This window comes from Hirundo rustica, chromosome 8 (genome assembly GCF_015227805.2).
Source record: "Hirundo rustica isolate bHirRus1 chromosome 8, bHirRus1.pri.v3, whole genome shotgun sequence".
NCBI lineage: Eukaryota > Metazoa > Chordata > Aves > Passeriformes > Hirundinidae > Hirundo > Hirundo rustica.
In genome coordinates, this window is record NC_053457.1 from 30,454,137 (window position 1) to 30,473,712 (window position 19,576).

At 45.2% G+C, this 19,576-nt stretch overlaps 2 protein-coding genes across 2 annotated transcripts; both read right to left on the reverse strand.

Annotated features, from left to right (window-relative positions):
• Positions 1 to 1,138: 1,138 nt before the first annotated feature.
• Positions 1,139 to 12,780, reverse strand: SFXN4 (sideroflexin 4). The gene is made up of 14 exons (XM_040071693.1): positions 12,692 to 12,780; positions 12,538 to 12,603; positions 11,714 to 11,788; positions 11,338 to 11,364; positions 11,181 to 11,235; positions 10,381 to 10,406; positions 9,380 to 9,430; positions 9,229 to 9,294; positions 9,046 to 9,114; positions 7,704 to 7,794; positions 6,391 to 6,506; positions 5,621 to 5,706; positions 4,434 to 4,548; positions 1,139 to 3,322 (listed from the first exon to the last, which is right to left on the reverse strand). The coding sequence occupies exons 1-14, from the start codon at positions 12,728 to 12,730 to the stop codon at positions 3,245 to 3,247; spliced, it is 960 nt and encodes a 319-aa protein (XP_039927627.1). The 5' UTR covers positions 12,731 to 12,780; the 3' UTR covers positions 1,139 to 3,244.
• A 798-nt stretch (positions 12,781 to 13,578) lies between these two features.
• PRDX3 (peroxiredoxin 3) lies at positions 13,579 to 19,364 on the reverse strand. Its single transcript, XM_040071865.1, has 7 exons — positions 19,329 to 19,364; positions 19,147 to 19,222; positions 18,922 to 19,063; positions 18,061 to 18,196; positions 15,812 to 15,915; positions 14,838 to 15,003; positions 13,579 to 14,327 (listed from the first exon to the last, which is right to left on the reverse strand). The coding sequence occupies exons 1-7, from the start codon at positions 19,362 to 19,364 to the stop codon at positions 14,274 to 14,276; spliced, it is 714 nt and encodes a 237-aa protein (XP_039927799.1). The 3' UTR covers positions 13,579 to 14,273.
• Positions 19,365 to 19,576: the final 212 nt, after the last annotated feature.

The following is a 19,576-nucleotide window of genomic DNA, read 5'->3' on the forward strand; positions in this document are numbered from 1 at the left end:
CATTTCTAGATAAAAAACAAGCCATAAAGCTCAGTGTAGGGAGTTCCCAGCTGCCCCACAGTGCCCTACACCCTTCCTGGGCAGCTGCTGGCTGCACCCTGAGTCAGAGCATCTCTGGTCAGGTGAGCTCATCCCTTGGAGCTGCTGAGTGATGTGGGATGGGAGGAGACTCCAAAGCCTGGGCAGCAGCTCCTTCCTGAGGGACACTGCAGCACGTGGTGTTTGCTGTCTGCTAGGGAAGGAGCTGCAGTGCAGACTCCCTCCCTGCCTTCATCCTTCCTTCCTCCACCCCCAGCATGTGGGGACAAGGGAAAAGCAGCATGGCTGTGTTAAAGGCCTGGGGGCTGAGAAAGGCTTTGATCTCAGTATTTCTTAACAGGGGAGTGGCTGATTTTTTTTTTTTTTTTTTTTTTAAGCTACATTAAAGGGGCCTGAAAGCCTCACTGGATTTTCCTACATTTCAAGATGCCAAGCTGAGTGGGTGAGGCACAGCATCTTGTGCTGTACTAAGACTTCTGTTTTCCTTGAAGCTGAAAGCTTCCATCTGCTGTCATTTACCACAACTTAAACTGGTTCCACCACTAATGCACTGTCACTTAACACAAGGGCCAGCTAAGGCAGGAGACAGACCTGCCTTGGGCTGGTACGTTGTTAATCTATTCCACATTGCAAAGGGGAAGGTTTTCTCTCCCCATGTCCCTCAAATCATGCTTTGGTGCTTGTCCCAGTTTGTTCCCTGACTTGTACCTCTGGAATACCAGGTGTCTGGTCCTGGCAGTTCTCATCTCAGGGACTGGTTCAAGGCTGAAGATGCCAGGGCCTTTTCAGCAACATGTTTTCCCTGATTTGGGAAGCAGCTGAATCAGCCAAGCTGACAATTTAAATGGCAGGCACCTGCTCTCCTCTTCTGGAAAATTCTGGTTAGGGCAATAGAAACATTTATGAGAATGGGGGAAAGGGGTACGTAATGATCCTGAGGGAGCTGAGTTTAATATGGTAAATTTCAACTCAAGTATTCAGTAAGGAGCTGGTGGAGTTGGAGAAGGGGCAGCTGTAATAATATACACTATTACCAGACCTATTCCAAAAGCCTTACTCATGGAGTTGTAATGACACCAATTTGCTTAAAACATCCAAGTGTGTTGCCAGTGAATTTATAGCTTCTCTAGTTACCATGACAATGCAAAGTTCACCAATATATTCTATTTGTTGGCTTTGCTCTACTCTTAGGTTTTGGGTTATTTTCCTTGTTCCCACTGTGGTTCATGTAACTAGCATTTACTTTAGCCATTCTTAAATTATGTTTAAAAAAGGAGTGGGGAGAGGTGCAGGTCTTAGCTGTAGTTCCAGTTACTGTTTACAGGGAGTGGAATCAAACCCCTTCTGCATTTGCCTTTGTGACTGAAACAGGAATAGAGAAACATGGTTTAGATCATTTAACTGCAGGATGTTATCTGTGCCTCTGCTATTAAAGGTTTGGAAGGAGACAAACACTTCACCCAGAGAGGCCAGGCTGAGGCTTAAGTCTGTTCCACCTGACCCTATGGTAGAATCATGGAATGGTTTGGGTTGGAAGTGACCCTGACGATCATCTAGTTCTAACCTCCTGCCACGAGCAGATGGCATTTGGCTCAGCAGACCCTTTGGTTTGACACAACACAATTATCTTCTTGACCCTGATGAGATTTTAGCATGTACTGAAGAACATCACCCACAGAGGCTGAGTGAGCCTGCAGAGTTCAGAAGGTGTAAACAATCCTTTACCTTGAAAAATTCACTACAGTGCTCCAGTGGAGTAGTGCAAACTCTGCCAGTTACACAGTATCCATATGGTCTTCCTGGAACAGCTTTTCAGCATGTTCCCCTCCAGTTCCAGGTCTTTAGGATGAGCTGCTGCTCCTCTCTCCTCTTCCCTTGTCTGACCTTCCCTCCAGTAAGTTGTTAGAGGAAAGCTCAAAAAAGGCAGAACTCAAACAAGGAATTAAACTCAACCCCCAACTTCCTGCTTTTATTCAGTGCCAAAAGCACACCAGGAATCTCTTTGCAAGAGCCCAGGCCTGCTATTTTTCCTTACTTTGCTCTATGCTGCTCTCTTCCTGTAGGATGGATTGGATTGGGCAACCATTGATTTCCTCACACTGTGAAAAGAAATCCAATCCTCCAGCAACAGGAGAGCAGTGACCTGTGCCCTAAGGAAGTTAAATTATGGCATACTTCAGAGGCTGCACTTGTGATAATCACTTTCACATAAATAATTTTATATTATTTAGTGCATTTCCATCCTTGTCACACAGCCTTAGCAGCACTTCACATAACTATAGGCAGGGGTTGTGGGAGAGGTGGCTCAAAAATCACTGAAGATGTTGTCACAATCACAGGGTCTCCTGTAAGCTCTTCCTGCAACTCTTCCCAGACAGCTGAGGGTCCCTGAATAATTTCATAGGATCAGCAAAACAACACTTCACTGATGCCACATATCAAAAGAGCTTGCTTTCTCTGGATAAACACGACCAACCTGCAAAAGTGGAATTCCCCATTGTCCACCACAAGGGCAGAAAGACATGGGATCTCCTCATGGCTTCAGTGTGAAAAAAACAAGTTCTAAAGCTGAAGGGCCATCAGGCCTCACAACTCCTCCAAGGATATTTTGAAAGCCAAGAATTAATTGGTAGTCAAGTTCGACACCCATTTCCTGAACACTTTTTAAACAACTAAATTAAACCAGTATTTTATTGCCATCAGGGTTGCTTTGTCTGATATCACTTCAAGGGCTGCCTCACTCACATCTCATCCTCAAAATGAGCATTGTTAGATCACTGAAAACATCAGGTGTCCTGAGAAGAACCAGCTGGACTTCACCCACAGGGGTACTGATGTCAAAGCCTTCACCAGCTGGGTTCCTGGAAAGAAGCGCACCAAAAGCTGCAGCAGCAGAACAAACTTGTGTACTCAACAGCCGTTTAATTAAGAAATCAATCACCTGAGGAAGCGCAGAACACAGGCTGTGTTACAGTGCTTTTTTAGTACTTTTCAGCATCAGGTGAGGTGTGTTTATGTGCTTCCAGGCGGGGGCTGGCAAAGCCACGTTGCCAGCTTCTGCCTCTTTACCGGCCACACCGTCGGACACCGGATCTGGCACCTTTGCCACCACGGAATCACAATTCAGTCACAGCTGCCAGTGGTGCATTCAGAATTCACTTGGATCAGAGCACACATTTACGTTATATTATAGAAAAGCCAGGCTCTAAATTCCCCTGTTGTAGAAGAACTCTGTTTCTTCTGTAGATGACAGAATTTCTGGTTCAAGGTCTGCTCGCTTTATCTGCAGTGTAGGAAAAAAGGGAATCAGCACCACCACGGCCTGGAAAGTGGATGTCAAGTCCTTGTTACTGCATTGCACTTTGCACAAATTCAAGTACTGCATTCAGTATTTGGGACTTCAGGCTCTTTGTTTATTTGGGGATTTTTTTTCTACATGTCCCACACATAAGGGAAGAAATACTATTTTAAAATAGTGACATTATCTCTGTTCACTGTAGAATCACAGAGTTATTTAGGTGTGAAAAGACCTTTAGGATCACCAAATCCAGCTGTAAATATATTTGGGTGACACATAGGAGAACTTCTGCTGTGGGCTGAGCCATTGGGAAGCCCAAAGGGCATCAACCAGCCCTAATCTCAGTATATAATTCCTCAAAAGTCCCCTCATTTATGTTTAATTTGCTTTGTTGTCATAAGAGATTAAGAAATCGAAAAAACACCCCAAAAAGCTAAAATGCTAGAAAGTTTAGACAAATGAAAGAAACCACTGAAAATTGCAAGAGCCCAGTCTGTGATTTGCTGAGAATATTCAGAGAGAGGAAACAAATGCTGACAGGCTCCTCTCTCATTTGGCCTTCTCCAAAACCCAGAGTTCAGGAGCTACATCCTCCATTTAAAACCTGCCAGGAAGCCATTCTTTCCCAGGGAACAGATTTCACTTCCCAGTTCAGCAAGGCAGGGTGAAGAGATGTCACATGTGAGCAAGTTTACCTCTCCAGTGAGCTCACGCTGACACTGCATGAGAGAAAAAAATTCTCATCTACATCTTTCCTTTCTCCTGCAGGACTGAACACAGTGCTGGAAGAGCCTGGGCTTAAATCTTCAACATACTTCTGACCTTGCTTGCTTCAGACTGTTGTGAAAGTCTGATAAATCTACATTGAAAAGTGTAAAGATAAATAACACACAATGCAACTCAGACCTCAAATGTCCTGTGAGCCTCTGCCTGGTACATGGCCCTTCACAAGCAGCCTCTCTGCTGCCCCATTTTAGATGCACCACATCAATTCTGCTGATTTTTTTATGTGTGGCCTTCAGACCGCTGGCCATAGTTGTGAAAGGCTGATTTAATGTCACAATAATCTTAAATCAATTCCTGTGAAAGGACTTACCTCCCCACACTGTGGGAACATACTGAATGAGACTGGCAGCATCCCTGCTAGGACTAACATAATCACAAACATCCTCACTGGACCCAAAGCACGAGGATTTTTAACCAATCTTGCTCTGTCCAAGACATTGAAAAAAGTATGTCAGTATATTGAAACATAACCTGACAGTGACACAAAGAGCCTTAGCTACTATTTTACTGGTTGAAATTACACTGAAATTAGCAATAATCTAGGCTTATGGTTCCTAAAGACATTTCCTTACTTCATTTCCTATGTTCTGACTGTTAACTTCCTGTGCTTTCCCTTTGTTTTATGCTTGCCCTGCAGCATTTTCCAAGCTCAGTCTGTCAAGATTAAGAAGAAAAAGCAGCAAGGTCAAAGTAACAAAAGGAGAGAAAGTACATTAAGTACTTTAAAGTGTCTCAGTTCTTTGATTAAGATTTTTCTTGCATACCATCTCTCCTTAAAAATTTAGTCCCTGTGGGCAGCCCTATTTTGCTTTGTGCAAAAAATTATTCCTTGACGTATATATTTAAAATTTTATTTTACATCTGCATTTGTCTTCTGGTAACAGGAGTCCCTTAAGATGACAGGGAATCAATTTAGGCAACCAAATTACCTGACAGAGATGATCCCTACCTGTACTAATTACATAACAAAAGATCCTGACCAAAAGCTCAGGGCAGGCTAAGAATCCTCTCATAAAGCATACAATGTATTCTTCTTAGGATACAGGGATTTTAAATGTTGAAAAGCAAGAACATGTTTTACAATAGGTGGAAAACTATTTGTAAGTTGGGATCCAGCTTTAGCTGCAAATTCAAGTGCCACATTACCTCTTCAAAAATACAACCCTAAGCTTAAGTGCTGTGAACAACCTTGATACAGACATTGAAACTCAAATCTTAAGTTAGGGAACTGGAGGTAGGTAGGTGCTGGAAAATAGCCTGTCAAGGAGAGCACAGACATGTTTCCTGCATTGGAGCAGAGAGAAAAACCTCATTTCTGCAAACCCGTGGAGCATGGGTTCAGACATAACCAGACTCACTTAATGATCTCAAAGAATCACAGCTTCCCACATCATCGCTTCCAGCGAGACAAGCAATACTGCAAACCCAAGAAAAAGCCTGGCAAATGGCACCAGCCAGACTGAAAAGCAGAGTCCCACCCCCTGCAGTGCCTCTCACCTCTGCACACAGTACATGAGCATTTCTGGCAGGAAAAACGTTGTCCCAAACAAGACCGCTCTGGACAATGCTGTTTCCATAACAGCCTTCAGGGAGAGAGCAAAACAAGTGTTGTCAAAAGAGTGCTCTGGGCAGCTTCAAGCACTGCCTGCTCCCCTCAGTGCTTTTTGTCCAACACTCTGGAGTTTAAAGCAACAGGTTAATGAGGGATAACAACACCTATTAAAGGAATTCTTTTTTAAATGGAAACTAAGAGGCAAATACTCTGCTTATGACTGAGAAACTCCTTAAAAGGAAGGTGAAGCTACTGAGGAGTTTTCCTGCCATGATAATAATGTTGCTAAGACTTACTTTTAAAAGTTGTGATGAACTTCATACAATTGGTTAAACCTTCTGGGCATCCTAACTAGCCTGTGTTTAATCTGAAGTTCTCTCTCCAGTTGTTTCCACAATACAGGGCTTTTCTTGGAGGTGTCCCATGAGGAGATCCAAGAGTCTTATCTCCTGGAGGTGACCAGGGAGAACAGAAAGGTCTCTGACTGTGTCTCTGGTCCTCAGTACATTGGTCTGAGGAGGCAGCCAATCCTTGGTGACACAAAAGTTGTGGAACCTGGTTCCGGAGACCGAATCCAAGCCTGCCCAAAGATTCAGCACCTGATGTGGGATTCTTTATTCAATATATCCAACCCTATCTACTCTCAGCATCACATTCTGCACTTAGCAAGGAATGAAAGGCAAGTCAAAAAAAAGTTCTCCACCCCCACACCTACCTTCTCACCAGCCTTCTTAGACACTCCTATAACCTTGCCATTCCTGTCCATCACTTCTATCCCATTATCAAATTCTGGGCTTCTCACCATCACCACAGTAAATGCACTGGTCAAACCTGCAGGGTTAAAGGGGATTTTGCTTTAATAGATCCAAAAGAACTGCCTCAAAAGTAACACTCATAATGATGTGCATTTTACATTTCCAGTTCAATTGTTCACAACATAACCTGACAGTTTAAAAAGACACTGCCCCATGAAAATCTACTTTGGATCTGAATCTTTGTTTCAGAGGCTTGAGAGACACTGCAAGGCTTCAGCCCTAAAAGGTGCTTTGTCATTATGGATTCAGAGCTTAAAAATCATTTCCATCCAGATCAAACCATGAGTACTTTGTCATCAGAGAAAGTGGAGGGGTTTCTGTTGTGGTTAGGTTTTGTCCTGCTCAGCATAAAATCCAGCACAGCAGACAAAATCCTGAAAGGAAGAGGGTTTCAGAAAAGGCTGTATCCTGCATTAAAAGGAAGGGCATGGACTGTCAAACTGACCTTTCTAGAAAAAGGAGATTGTTCTTTTTGTTAGTTCTTGGTTGGACTATTCAGTAAAGACATCAGTGTACCAGAGGACACTTTGCAAATGCTGGACTAACATTAACCAGTTACCCTCAGGCTTTTCTCTACATTTAAGAAAATGGAAGCACATTTAACACCTGCTTCAAAGGAAACAAGTCAGAAACCTCTAATATAAGACCTCAGAAAGATCTGAGTAGGCATCTCACATAACCTGAAACAGAGGAGATGATGCGTTTTAATTCTATCCATTTTCCCTTAAGAAAAGCCAAAAATTTCTATAATGGCAATAGAAACACAACTAATGACATTAAATAGTTAAACTTGTCCTGGTTCAACTTCACCATGGCAGCAGAGCTGTTGCAGTAATGAACTGAGTCCTACTTTCCTTGCAAGTGGAACAAGTCTCACTTTCTGCACTCCCAGAGCGATGTTGCACTCTGGTGTCACGGATGTGCCACACCAGGTCATGTCAGTGCCACTGCTACTACCCTCCTGATCTGTCCTGGTGCTTTCAGGTATGTGTACAAAGGTCACAAGAGCGCTCTGCAGCTCTGAAACTAAAACCAGCAAGAATCCAATGAGGTCAGGGACACTGCGCAGTGAGAGCTGTCTCCTACAGAAAGGAGGGGGCAGCCAAGGCAAAAACAGTGAGACCACACCTGTGGAAAAGCAGGAAAACTCTACAGTCAGACAGGCAAATGTCCCTCAGGCCAGCTGCACGATGCACAGTTTGTTTCTACTCACCAAAGAGAGGAGCAGGTAGCAGTTTCCTGACGACAAGTTGCATTAGTGAGCTCTTCAAGGCGTAACGATTCATGTAGGTAAGAGGGAGAGCCTAAGGCATGGAGAGGACACAGGCACCTTCCGTTGCAAAAATGTGCAGCATTTCAGTGTAACAAGTCAGGAAAATAAATCTGTGACTTAGTACATAGTTACCATCCATGAAAAGAAACAAATGCCTTGGTTTAACATTCCAACAAAATATAAGCCTTCTCTAGTTAATGAAGGTGCTCGTAGTCACTCTTTTAGATAACAGAAAACATGATAAAAAAAGCATTCAACATTATGTAGAGGACAACAGCAGTGTGAATACAAAAACAGAAACGCAAAAATAATTACCTCTGACTAATATTCCTTGGACATTCGTCCAACTGCATTTTGTCACACATTCCTCTCTCCCCCAAACAGGAAATCTGGTTTACTTCTGTATTTTTCCTGATTCTCTGCAGTTTCAGTCCAATTCTATATTCCCATTATACACTTGCAGAAGTTAGGAATTAATGGCCAGGGCACCCTCAGAGATTCCCTTGAAGGACAAAGGGAAGCATTCCCATGATGACCCATGGGCAGGGCTGCCTCCCCAGATTCCTGTAAGCCCTGAGCAATCCTGGCCAGCTGTTTTGCCCTGCAGTGGGCAGAGGTGGAACCCTCTCTAACAGAAGCAAAAACAATCACATTTTTCTGCCAGAAGCTTATGAAAATCACTGCTTCCTTTGGGGGCAGTGAGGAGAGGCATTACAGACACATCTACACTTGTGATGAGTATCATGATGATACCTGAGCTCATTCTGATGTAGCAAACTCCAGAAACCACCAATTCCTATTCCAGCAGAGAGCACAGGGTCAGCTCCCTTCTGGAAGACTGATTTCCCTGCATCCAGTGCAGTATTTTGATGGCTATGCTGTTCCTGGGATTTGAGCAAACACTGTCCAGTACTGATGCTTGCAGATCTCACCACTTGTTTGGAGTTAGATCTCTTCCACAGCACCACATCAAAAATCAGCTGCAACACCCCAGTGGCTCACTCTGTGTTTGCAAACACTGGCCAGTTCCTCTCACTACCTGTTCGCTAAGCTTGCAAAACAACAAAGAAAATGACAAAAAAGGAAGCATCAGGGGAAGCCAAGCAAAATAATGGCTGACAGATGATCAGAAAGTATTTTTATTCTGAACAGTTCTGTGGCAAGACATCAGAGTAGAGCACCAGAGCACAGTCCTGAAGGACACCTGGCACTGTGGTTACCGCGGTGCCTACTCCTTCTCAGGAGAGCTTGTTAGGAAAACAACCATTGAGCAAATACTTACACCAACACAGGCTGAATAGGAAATGGCTCCCAAGCCAAACAAGATCTGCTTTTGCCAAAGTGAGTATTCCTACGGACAGAAAAAAACCACACTGCATAAGCACATTGTAAAACACTTGCAAATCAAGTTCAGAATGGCATTTGCACAATTAAGTTGATTACAAAAATAAAAATTAACACTCACTTCAGCCCTTGGGGTACCATTTCCATTCACGAGTGTGAAAGCTGTGGTGTATGTGTGAAACACAAACTGCAGAAACAAGAGATAGTAAGAAACACTGAATTCAGGATTGAGACTAGAAGACCTGTAAAAGTAGAAAGAAAGAGGCAATTACCTGTGAAAAAAAAGAATGCTTTGCCTGGTGCTGAACAGATGAAATGATGACCTAAGAGGAAAAATGCACAAGAAAATGAGGTTTGAAAAGTGAAGAGGTTTTTGGTGGAGAACTGCGGAGTTCACTGGCAGCAGTGTCAAGGATTCCAGCCAGTGCCCAGAGCCATCAGCCTCGGTTCTAGCAAATAAAATAACTAAGGTAACAAAAGTCTAGTTAAAGAAATCATTGAGAAAGGGACAGATTTGTTTTGCTGGGGATATGAATACTAACTTAGATCTAACTGATCTAAGATCAAGGATTTTAGGAGTTAATTCCCAGCTTCTTCTCAAATTCAGACAGTGAATAAGAACTTCAGCTTTAATAAACCTTGAAGTTCTTAAGGTTTCAACCTCAAGGTCTGTCTGTATGGAATGACATATCTCAGGATGAACACTCATAGGCCAAGCCCAAACCCAAAGAATCTAAAGGAATAAATATGCAAATAATTACAGCTACAAATTTTAGGGGGGAAAAAATGGTGCCATTTTTGAGCACAGTAACAAGAGTTTATTTTTATATCTTTGGTAATTTACTGACAACACCATTTCCTACTTGCAAATGCACCATCCACATAAGAAAAAAAATCATATCTGGGTCTGAGACACAGAACACGAGGCTCCAACTCCTTCGCACTGTAGATTTTTGAGGCTGAAGAGACCAAACCCAGGCCTTGCTCTCATTGCTGAGTGATCTCACCTTGCATCAGAAAGCTGTTCTTCACACGTGAACAATCTCTTGGAATGCTGCTGGAGAAGGGTAACTAACAGCTTTGGACTTCCAGGGAGATTCTTTAAGGGCTCGATTTCCAGCATACTCAGCAATTCTCATAAAACAGATGTCTTTCAAACAGCCTGTGCTGAAGCTACAGTAAGCCCAAAACTTTTATTCTCTCCCTCCAACCCCTGGCCACGGAAAATGGAAGCCTTGCTGGATGCACACTGGCATCTGTCATGATTACTCACCAAGGGAAGAGTTACGGGCATGAAAGCTAAAAAGAAAGAAAACTTTATTTCAGTAAAAATAACGTCTGTGAGTGCAGATGGATGGTCTTGAGCAGAAAATTCCCCTAACTTCCCCTACATATTTCCATCTCCAAGTAAAACACTGCCCACAAACCCCAGCATCACCATTAACTTCAACCCTAAGCTTTATCTCTCACTCCTCGCTCAAGAAGCCACAATCCCTGCTCAGATTTCACAGGCAAAAGGAGCCCTCGTGAACTCCACTCACCAGGGCTGCTTGGAAACCAAATAACACAAGTTCAGCTCTCTAGTCAAAAAGAGAGGTGTGACAAAAACTGCCACAGTTGTGAGTGGCCACAGAAGATAATGAGTAAATAGCCTCAGTATGGTTATATCTGATTGACAACCTGCGCTGCCTAAACAACACCCCAAGCACACTTGATCTGAGCAGAAAGTAAATTCATCCAGCAGCCACAGCCATCAAGGGAAAAACTTAAATTATAGCAGACAGTTAAATGTGGAGGGGTTTGGGAACTCATTCTGCAGCAAGAAGATGCAGAGACTAATCAGAGCATTTTCATCGAGATGAGCAGATTATCCTGGGGAGAAATTCCTCAACAGGACCGTAGGAATAAATAAATAAATCCTCAACACATATAACAGTGCAACTAACAGAAGAGTCAGCTTGCTTTTCTGTGTGGAGAAGAGTGCCACTGTGGTATCACAGCAGCTATTTACCATGAGATATTGCCCCCTGATGCTTCAGTTCCACACATAAAATTTCACTTCAGGGAACCTACCTGGAGGTCTAAACAAAAGAGGAATTATCTTGTCTGTATCAGGATGTACGCTGGACTTAAAAAGAGGGAAAAAAAAAAAAAAAAAGCAAATTAGAACATCTTTGCCATACTTGAAATAAGGGGGAAAAAAAATCATCTAAATATTTTGTAAACTTACCAGGCTTAGCAAGAAGGCTTGTTTGGTCTACAACAGTTGGAAAATTAGGTTAGTAATTAAATTTCAGAAGAGGTTGGGTAAAACCTCCTTTCTAAATTTATTTTATGTCTTTCTCTGATCGCTTCCTTTTATACAAAGAGTATATATTTATATAGACCTTTAATTACATTTCCCCCTAAAATTTCTCTCCATATACCCTCTGTTGAATATAAAGCACTCACATCTCGTGGGCTGTGTAACAGCACCAAAGTACACACTAGGGCAGAACAGAAGGTTAATTTTAAAACGTTAAAACTAGTAGGTATTTTAAAACATAAAACAACAATTAAATATGGCTAAACACTTATGTTAAGACTTTAAGTGCAGTCCAACATACCTGGTTATTCTGTATGGGCTCACTTAGGGTCTTCTCATTGGTTTGTATTAACAACCTGGTTCTTTTTATTTCATTCTGTATTTGAGAAAAACAAACGAACAAACCCCCTCAGATTTCAATATTCTGAGTGCAATGTATCAGCTACAAAACACCACAAATACAAACCTAGAAGCTAATGATGCACCCGTTCCTCACCTGAGCAGTGAAAGCAAGAACACACTGGGACAGAGTGAATTCACAGTCATAGAAACTTTTAAACTATTGGGATAATTCAACTGCAGGCACAGCAGCCGTGGTCATGGTTGTGCCTAGAAACGTCCCTCAGTTTATGTAATCAGATAGAGAAGTGCATACACGTGTATTTCTGTTTATGGTAGAATTGTGGAACGCCTCTGGTTGGAAAGGACCTTAAATCCCATCCAGTGCCACCCCTGGCAGGGACACCTTCCACTGTCCCAGGCTGCTCCAAGCCCCCTCCAAGATCCCTGGCCTAGGACATTTCCAGGGATCCAGGGGCAGCCACAGCTTCTCTTGGCACCCCGTGCCAGGGCCTGCCCACCCGCACAGAGAAGAATTTCTTTCTGCTGTATCATCTAAACCTCTCTGTCAGTGTAAAGCCATTCCCCCTTGTCCTACCACTCCGTGCCCTTGTCCAAAGCAGCTCCCTTGCAGCCCCTTTCGGCACCGGAACATTACATTCACGGCTCCGCTCCTCATGCATTTCCTTTTCCTCAGCAGCCCTGCAGTGACCGCGTTTCTCAGCCCGGCAAAGCCGCAGTCCCTGAGGTGGTTCCCTCATCCCGACCCTCCCGCGCGGTACTCACGGACGACTTGAACAGCAGCAGCGGATCCAAGGCGTCCGCCCAGAGGAGAAACCTCTGGAAGAAAGACTGAGGGAGACACGTTTGAGAGAGAGACCAGGCGTTACTTCGGACCTTCCCTAAGCACGACCCGTCCCCACACGCCCGCACTCCGCACCTGCCCCTCCGCCCTCCAGAAGCGCAGGTTGGCGTCCATGGAGCCGCGGCACCGGAAGCGCGGGCGGGCCCGGTCCGCTGCCGCACGCTCCGCCCGGGCCCCGGGCCGCCGCGCCGGGCCCCGCTGCCGCCAGCGCAGCGCCCTGGGGAGCGGCCCCGTGGGGCCTTTCCCTTTCCAGCGCCTTTCCCCGGGATAGCAGGGCCCCACGGGCTTTTCCCTTTCCAGCGCCTTTCCCCGGGATAGCAGGGCCCCATGGGCTTTTCCCTTTCCAGCGCCTTCCCCCGGGATAGCAGGGCCCCATGGGCTTTTCCCTTTCCAGCGCCTTCCCCCGGGAAGGCAGCGCCGAGGAGCCGGGCTGCGGAGAAACCCCCGCGTCCTCCGCGGGATGGCGGAGGGAGGAGAAGGTCAGGCCGGGTGAAGGTCGGGGTGTCGCGGCCCTGCAGGCACAAGCCCGCCGCTCGAGGGTTACTAGGAACAATTCCACGGTTAAATGCCGGGGTTATTGGGAACAATCCCACGGTCACATTTCACCAAACACCGGGACTGAAAAGATTTGCAAGTAGTGGAACCTGGAGCATCAGCAGGCACGACACCACTTCAGTCTCATTTTTTAATCGTTTGTTACATTGGAGCATTGATCCCCATTATAAAGCTAACTTAGGGCTCAGCCACCTTGTGCTTCTCTGCTCAGAGGGGCAGAAGATGAAAAATAGAAACGCACTGAGTGTTGTTTGATGTCTGCAGCCCCCCCCAGGACTTGTCCCCCACTGCAGCTGTGAACAAAGGTGCAGGACAGAGCTGCCGAGGCAGTGAACACATCCAATTCCTTCAAAGAGAGAAACACGGCTTAGGGGGAAAGCGAAAGAAAAGCAAAGCACCACACCTGCTGCTAGGCCAATATAAGATTATTTTATTATAGCTAGAGAGATGCTACATCAGTTTCAAGCAGTACAAGAATCAAGCAAATTCAAGTGAAAGAAAACTTGCCATGAAGCTCCAGTAAGTGCACTGTGGGGGTTCAAGGTTTTTATCATCCCCCGAACAGAATTAAAGTTCATGCTTGTTAGTGCTCCTGAGCAGCTGCACTTTTTCTTTAAATGGCACATATTTACATTCATTCCATGTTTTAGTGCATTTACACTAAAACTATTTTTACTTGTTACATTAATCTCTTCTACAAAACTCATTACAAGCAAACCATGTATCAAAATTCTATCCTTGTTTTGTTTCAATTTTTTTATTTTTTTTGACAGAATTTTGTTGTGTGAGAAAATGAAATGCAGGACATTTTCTGATCAAAAACTAGTTAAAGAGGGAAAAGCCAGTGCAAGGCAACTGTAGCTTGTGTACTCATCACATTCAGAAATCCATGAAACTGAAGTTGAAGAAATCAGGGGAAAAGCCTTAGTTTTACCCTTTTTAAAGCAAGACAAGGGAGTCAGTAAATATTTCAGCATTTAATTTCTTGTTAAACATGAGAAAATGAGAACTTTTATTTTTATTATTAATTTTTACAATCATAGTTGTTTTTCTAATGTCTTCAGCAGACAAAACTACAAGTTTTGTCCACATATTTGAGTGTTTATTTATGCACTTTTTCAAAATATTCTTTGGAACCACCCGGGCTTGGTTTGATCTGTCAAGAAAAGAAAGTTCAGTTATTACTTGATACAGGTATGATAAAAAAATTACAGATTTGACACTTTATCCAAGAAAATCCATGCATACTTTATAAAAACAGTCCTCTATTTCTGTTTCTGCACTTGGTTGAAAGACAAAAGCCTGGGTCATGTACAACTCCTACTTGAAAATTTCAGGTGTAAACCACATTTTTCATGTTGAATTACGACACAAGTAAACAAGTAAAAAATCTGAACACAGTTAATGGAGAATCCAAATCAAATTTGGAGTTTTGAACACAATTTGCATCACCTAAAAGGAAACAATTAACGTTTTTCACAGACATCCCACACTTAGACAAACAGAGCGATACAAAGCCTGACCGATAAAAGCTGTGTGTTCAGACAGGCACAGATTCAGTCCGGCACCTCCCGTGCGAGTGCACCCCGGCCCTTCAGACAAGCACCAACAGGCCAGTGCCTATCTATCTTTAGGAGGATTATATTTAGCACTGAGCAGCACTCACCGTTGGCGAGTTTGGAGTCCAGTTAGCCGGGCACACCTCCCCGTGTGCCTCCACGAACTGGAAGGCCTTCACCAGGCGCAGCGTCTCCTCCACGCTGCGCCCCACGGGCAGGTCGTTGACGCTCAGGTGCTTGATGACCCCGTTCGGGTCAATGATGAACAGACCTCTGCAATGGACAGGGGGTTTAGGGAAGATAAATAACATTCCCAGGCCAAACACAAGGGACTGGATGCACAATTTCAGCGGGGTAGTTACTCCTCATTGCAGGCATCAGTTAGGAGCGGAATTACAGCATTTGGTGTCTTGTTTGTTAGCAAAGTGATCCAGTGCTATGGTACTGTGAAATTACAGCGTATGCATAGAGACTATTCAATCCAGGCAGACAGAGAAAAGGGAGAACTCCATGTTCCACCTGTACTTCAAAACTGAAAGCTGGCATCCTGCCCACGTCTTTTTGGTCAAATCTGTAGGTACTAAGTGAAGAGCTGCTTGTGCCTTACACTACTAAATTAAATCCCACTGCATACAAGTATTTGTGAAAACCAAAGTCCCAATGTCACCTTACTAATTAACTTAATCTGTGAGTAAACAAATGTCAAAAATTCCTGATCCAAAGAGAACAGGAACTGAAGGGCTCCAGAAGACTCCTACCCAATCCACTGTATCTCAGGGACTACTATGGAAAAAAAAAAAGATCAGAAATTGCCCTTCTATGCTGCTCTTTTTCCTTAGAGTTCTGCCCCCCTCCCAGAGCACAAGTGCTGGCTCTTCCCTCACACATTCTCAGAGGGGCCTGGAGCCATTCTCATTTTCGTGGTCAAAACACCTTTCCCTAGGGTGGGATCCAGCCATCCTGCAGCAGAAGACACCTTGCAGTCTTCACCTGATGTCACTTCCCCACAGGAGGGGACAGTGTGCCTTATGCTGGTTAGGCTGGCTTGTGTCACAGCTACCAGCAGTCACCTCAGCCTTACCTCAGCGCTATGCCAGGTCCTTCTAGCAGCACCCCATAATCACGGGAGATCTGTTTTGTGAGGTCCGACAGAACTGGAATATTCATTTTGCCCAAACCGCCGCTCTAGAGAACAGAGTAAGATTCCACTTGGTTACAAAAAGCTCCAGAGGATCATCCTTCCTGAGCTGCTGGATTCCTGGTGTTCCTGAGGGCACACTAACAACAAAACACAACCACGGCATCTGCTCCATGAGAGGAACCGAGTGTGTGTGGTGTTGCTTGGGTTTGCTTTGTTTGTTTGTTTTAAAGTAGTCAGGAACAGTTTGTTTCTTTTGAAAGAGAAAATTTCTTTTGCACTGAGCATTTTAGGATGGCCTGTTTTGGTGGTGAGGGCCTACCAATGGCAACAGACAACTTCCAGAAAAACTTCCTTTGTATCCTATTCAGGAGCTTTGAATAGAAAAATTTCTACTGCATATTGAAGTGTTCAGAATTATAGTGGGAAGGGAAGGGAAACAAACCCGTGAACAAACAAATTTTGGAGCACACATCTGATGAGGAACAACTGAGGGAGCTGAGGATACTTAGCCTGGAGAAAAGGAGGCTTGGGTGACCTTCTCTCTCACTACAACTACTTAAAAGTGGGTGTAGCCAGGTGGGGGTAAGCCTCTTCTCCCAGGTAACAAGGACAAGAAGAAATGGCATCAAATTGCACCAGGGGATGTTTATATTGAATATTATCAAAAATTTCCTCACAGAAAGGAATGTCAGGCATTGGAACAGGCTTCCCATGGCATGGGGAAAAAAACCTATGGATGTGGCAGTTGAGGACAGGTTAGTGATGAACATGGTGATGGTGGTGGTGAGTTGGACTTCATGATCCCAGGGGTCTTTTCCAACCTTAACAATTCTGATTCCAAACACAATGCTCCTACTAGCACACAAAGTATATCAGAGTTCTGCTGCTCTGTTCAGTGCACTTTTTTTGGGGGGGTTTGCCTCCCACAAATCAATTTAAATCCTATTGGAAGAGTAAAACAAGATTTCTTTCAATTTTGCCACATACTGAGACTGCAAGAGAGATAAACTCCCTAACCTTGAAACAAGGCTGGAGTTTGTTCGCTTGGCTATTCTTGGCATCATCAGTGAATCACTGTGTAATCTCAGCCACTCAGACCCTGATCTTGCAAACACTTGTCTGCAACAGAGTTCCCTACACAGAGCTTTGAGCACAGATGTCAGAGAAATCAAGGCTTCAGCTTCTCTGGGTGTCAGTTTCCTGCCTGAGCCACCATGGAATTCTTTCCACCCTGTGCAGGGCATTTTGAGTTGGGCTCGATGATCCTTGTGGGTTCCCTTCCAACTCAGGAAAGCCTGTGCATCTGTAAAATACTATGTGCACAACTGACATACCCTGAACACCTTTGGGATAAAGCTGTGAAATCGGGCCACAGTCACATTGCTGAGCTTTCAACAGAGCATACAGAAAAGAAATACTCTTGACAGGCTCAGCCAAGGTGTATTAAATCCAGCAAACTCTCCTCCCTCCCCTGCATATTCAGTGGTGCCACACAGGCACTGTCCACACAGGCTGGCACTGATGGCACAGGCGCTCCTGCACCTTCCTGGGACACTTCTGGATCTCTACAACTAAACCAGGGAGATGCTTTATGCCATCAAAAGCACATCTTTTTATATGCATCTGAAAGAGGCTCCTCTCCAGTAAAAGGCTGTCTCCATCACTTTCCTTTCCTAAAGAAAGCCAAAACTTCCACTTGTAGTGCAAGAACAGAACCCTTTCAGCAAGTGAGTTAATTATGATACAAGTACTCCAATAAACTGGTGGTTCTTCTGCTTCCATCATGAAGCCACTACTTTTGGGTACTTGTTAACAGTAACAGAACAGCTGCTGCTCCTCTTCTGTGATAGTTTTTGTGCATTATCAGCTGACACAGGCATCTTAGGACACTGATACGTAAACAGAACATTTGTCTTTTGAGATAAATGTACAAGGATACAATGTTATCAATGAAGCTATCATCACAGCAAAACAAGTTAAAAACCCAAACCAAATAATTAAGAAAAAGAGAAAGAAAACAAAAGACAGAGGTCAGAATTATGTCATCAAATGTAGAAGATGACTGCATACGACTTCAGGAAATCTATTAAAATTAGTGTTGGCACGATTATTTATTCAGCTCCTCTGGTGCTGTTGTGAAAAGAAACCAAACCAACAGAGGAAGCCCTAAAAAGATACTCAATTCCTACCTTTCGTGGTGTGTTTATCCAGGCCAGATGACTAAAATGAGAGTCCACTGAAACTGCCACCACTTCACAGTTCACATCACGAAATTCCTTTGCTTTGTCGCTGAAAGCCACAATTTCCGTGGGGCAGACAAAGGTGCTGGTGGAAAGACAGATCAGGCTGTAATAATTCTGCCATCTTCTCTAGAGAAGACTCTCGTGTATTTCTAGGCACAAATGCAGCGGAGCATTTTCTTTAGACTGATAAGTTTAGCCTGCTCAAGATTAGTTTCAGTCTCAAACCAACAGCCACAGCTGCACAGCTGGCACAACGATTACCTTCTATGAGTTCTAGATAGATGCCTTACAAAGATGGAGAAACTGTCTACTAGAGATTCTCCAGACACAGAGTTTTTGGAAACTATAGCAGAAAGGTCTGAATGTTAAACCCTTCTCCAGATGTCCACATGCACCAGGATGCTCCTGGTGATTCAGTCTTCTGAGCAGACTGACCCCCATCCTGTCATGTTTTGCCCTGAAGTTGCGTATCTACAATTCTGCTGGCCTTGCTGCTTCAAGGACAGTCTCCAAGGCAGCCCCAAATTGCAAGGCAGTGCCTTCAGCCCTGGGATCTGACTGTAACAGGAACCACAGCCAGCTCCTGATGCAGTCCTTGCAGCTAGAAGATGCTCTGCAGCCATCCTATCCACTGCTTTAACACACAATGGCCATGTGCCCCCAGTCTTATCACTCACGCTCTAAAACAGGCACATCTGCCCTTGCAAGACTGGCTTAAATCGGGCAAAACCAGAACGACCTGCAGCGCTTGCGATGACCTTCAGCGGGGCAGAAGGCCCATCGGGAAGGGGAGAAACCCGCACTCACAAGTCCAGGGGGTAGAAGAAAAGAACCAGGTATTTCCCCTTGAAATCATCTAGGCTCAGCTCCTTGAACTCTCCGTTAACGACGGCCGTTCCCTTGAAGTGCGGGGCGTGCTGGGTCACGGCCGCGGCGAACCGCGAGGAGCCTGCGGAGGGGAGAACGCAGAGCTGCGGGCCGGGCCCGGGGGCGCTCCCGGGGCGCGTCCCCCGCTCACCCTGCCGCACTTACCGAGGCTGAAGGCACGGCGGGCGCAGGCCGGGGGCCGTGCCGTCCCCCTCCTCCCGGCGGCGGCAGCCAGGGGCACCTGCGGGGACAGGGAGGGTCAGGGAGGGTCAGGGAGGGTGAGCAGGGCGGCGGGGCCGGGCCGGGCCGGGCCGGGCGGGCAGGCCCGCGGGCGGTCCCGCACTCACCGCGGCGCGGAGCAGCCTCCCCAGCGCGGCGGCCATGTCGAGCGGCGGGCGGAGCGGGGCGGGCCGGCCGCCGGGGGCGGGAACCCGAGGGGGGCGGTGAGGGACGCACAGTCACAGAATCGATAGGGTCGGGAAAAGCTTCTCGGAGCGTGGGGTCCAACCTGCGGCCGAACAGCAGTGGGTCAACCCGCCCGTGGCACCGAGGACCACGTTCAGTCTTTCCTTGAACACCTCCAGGGACGGTGACT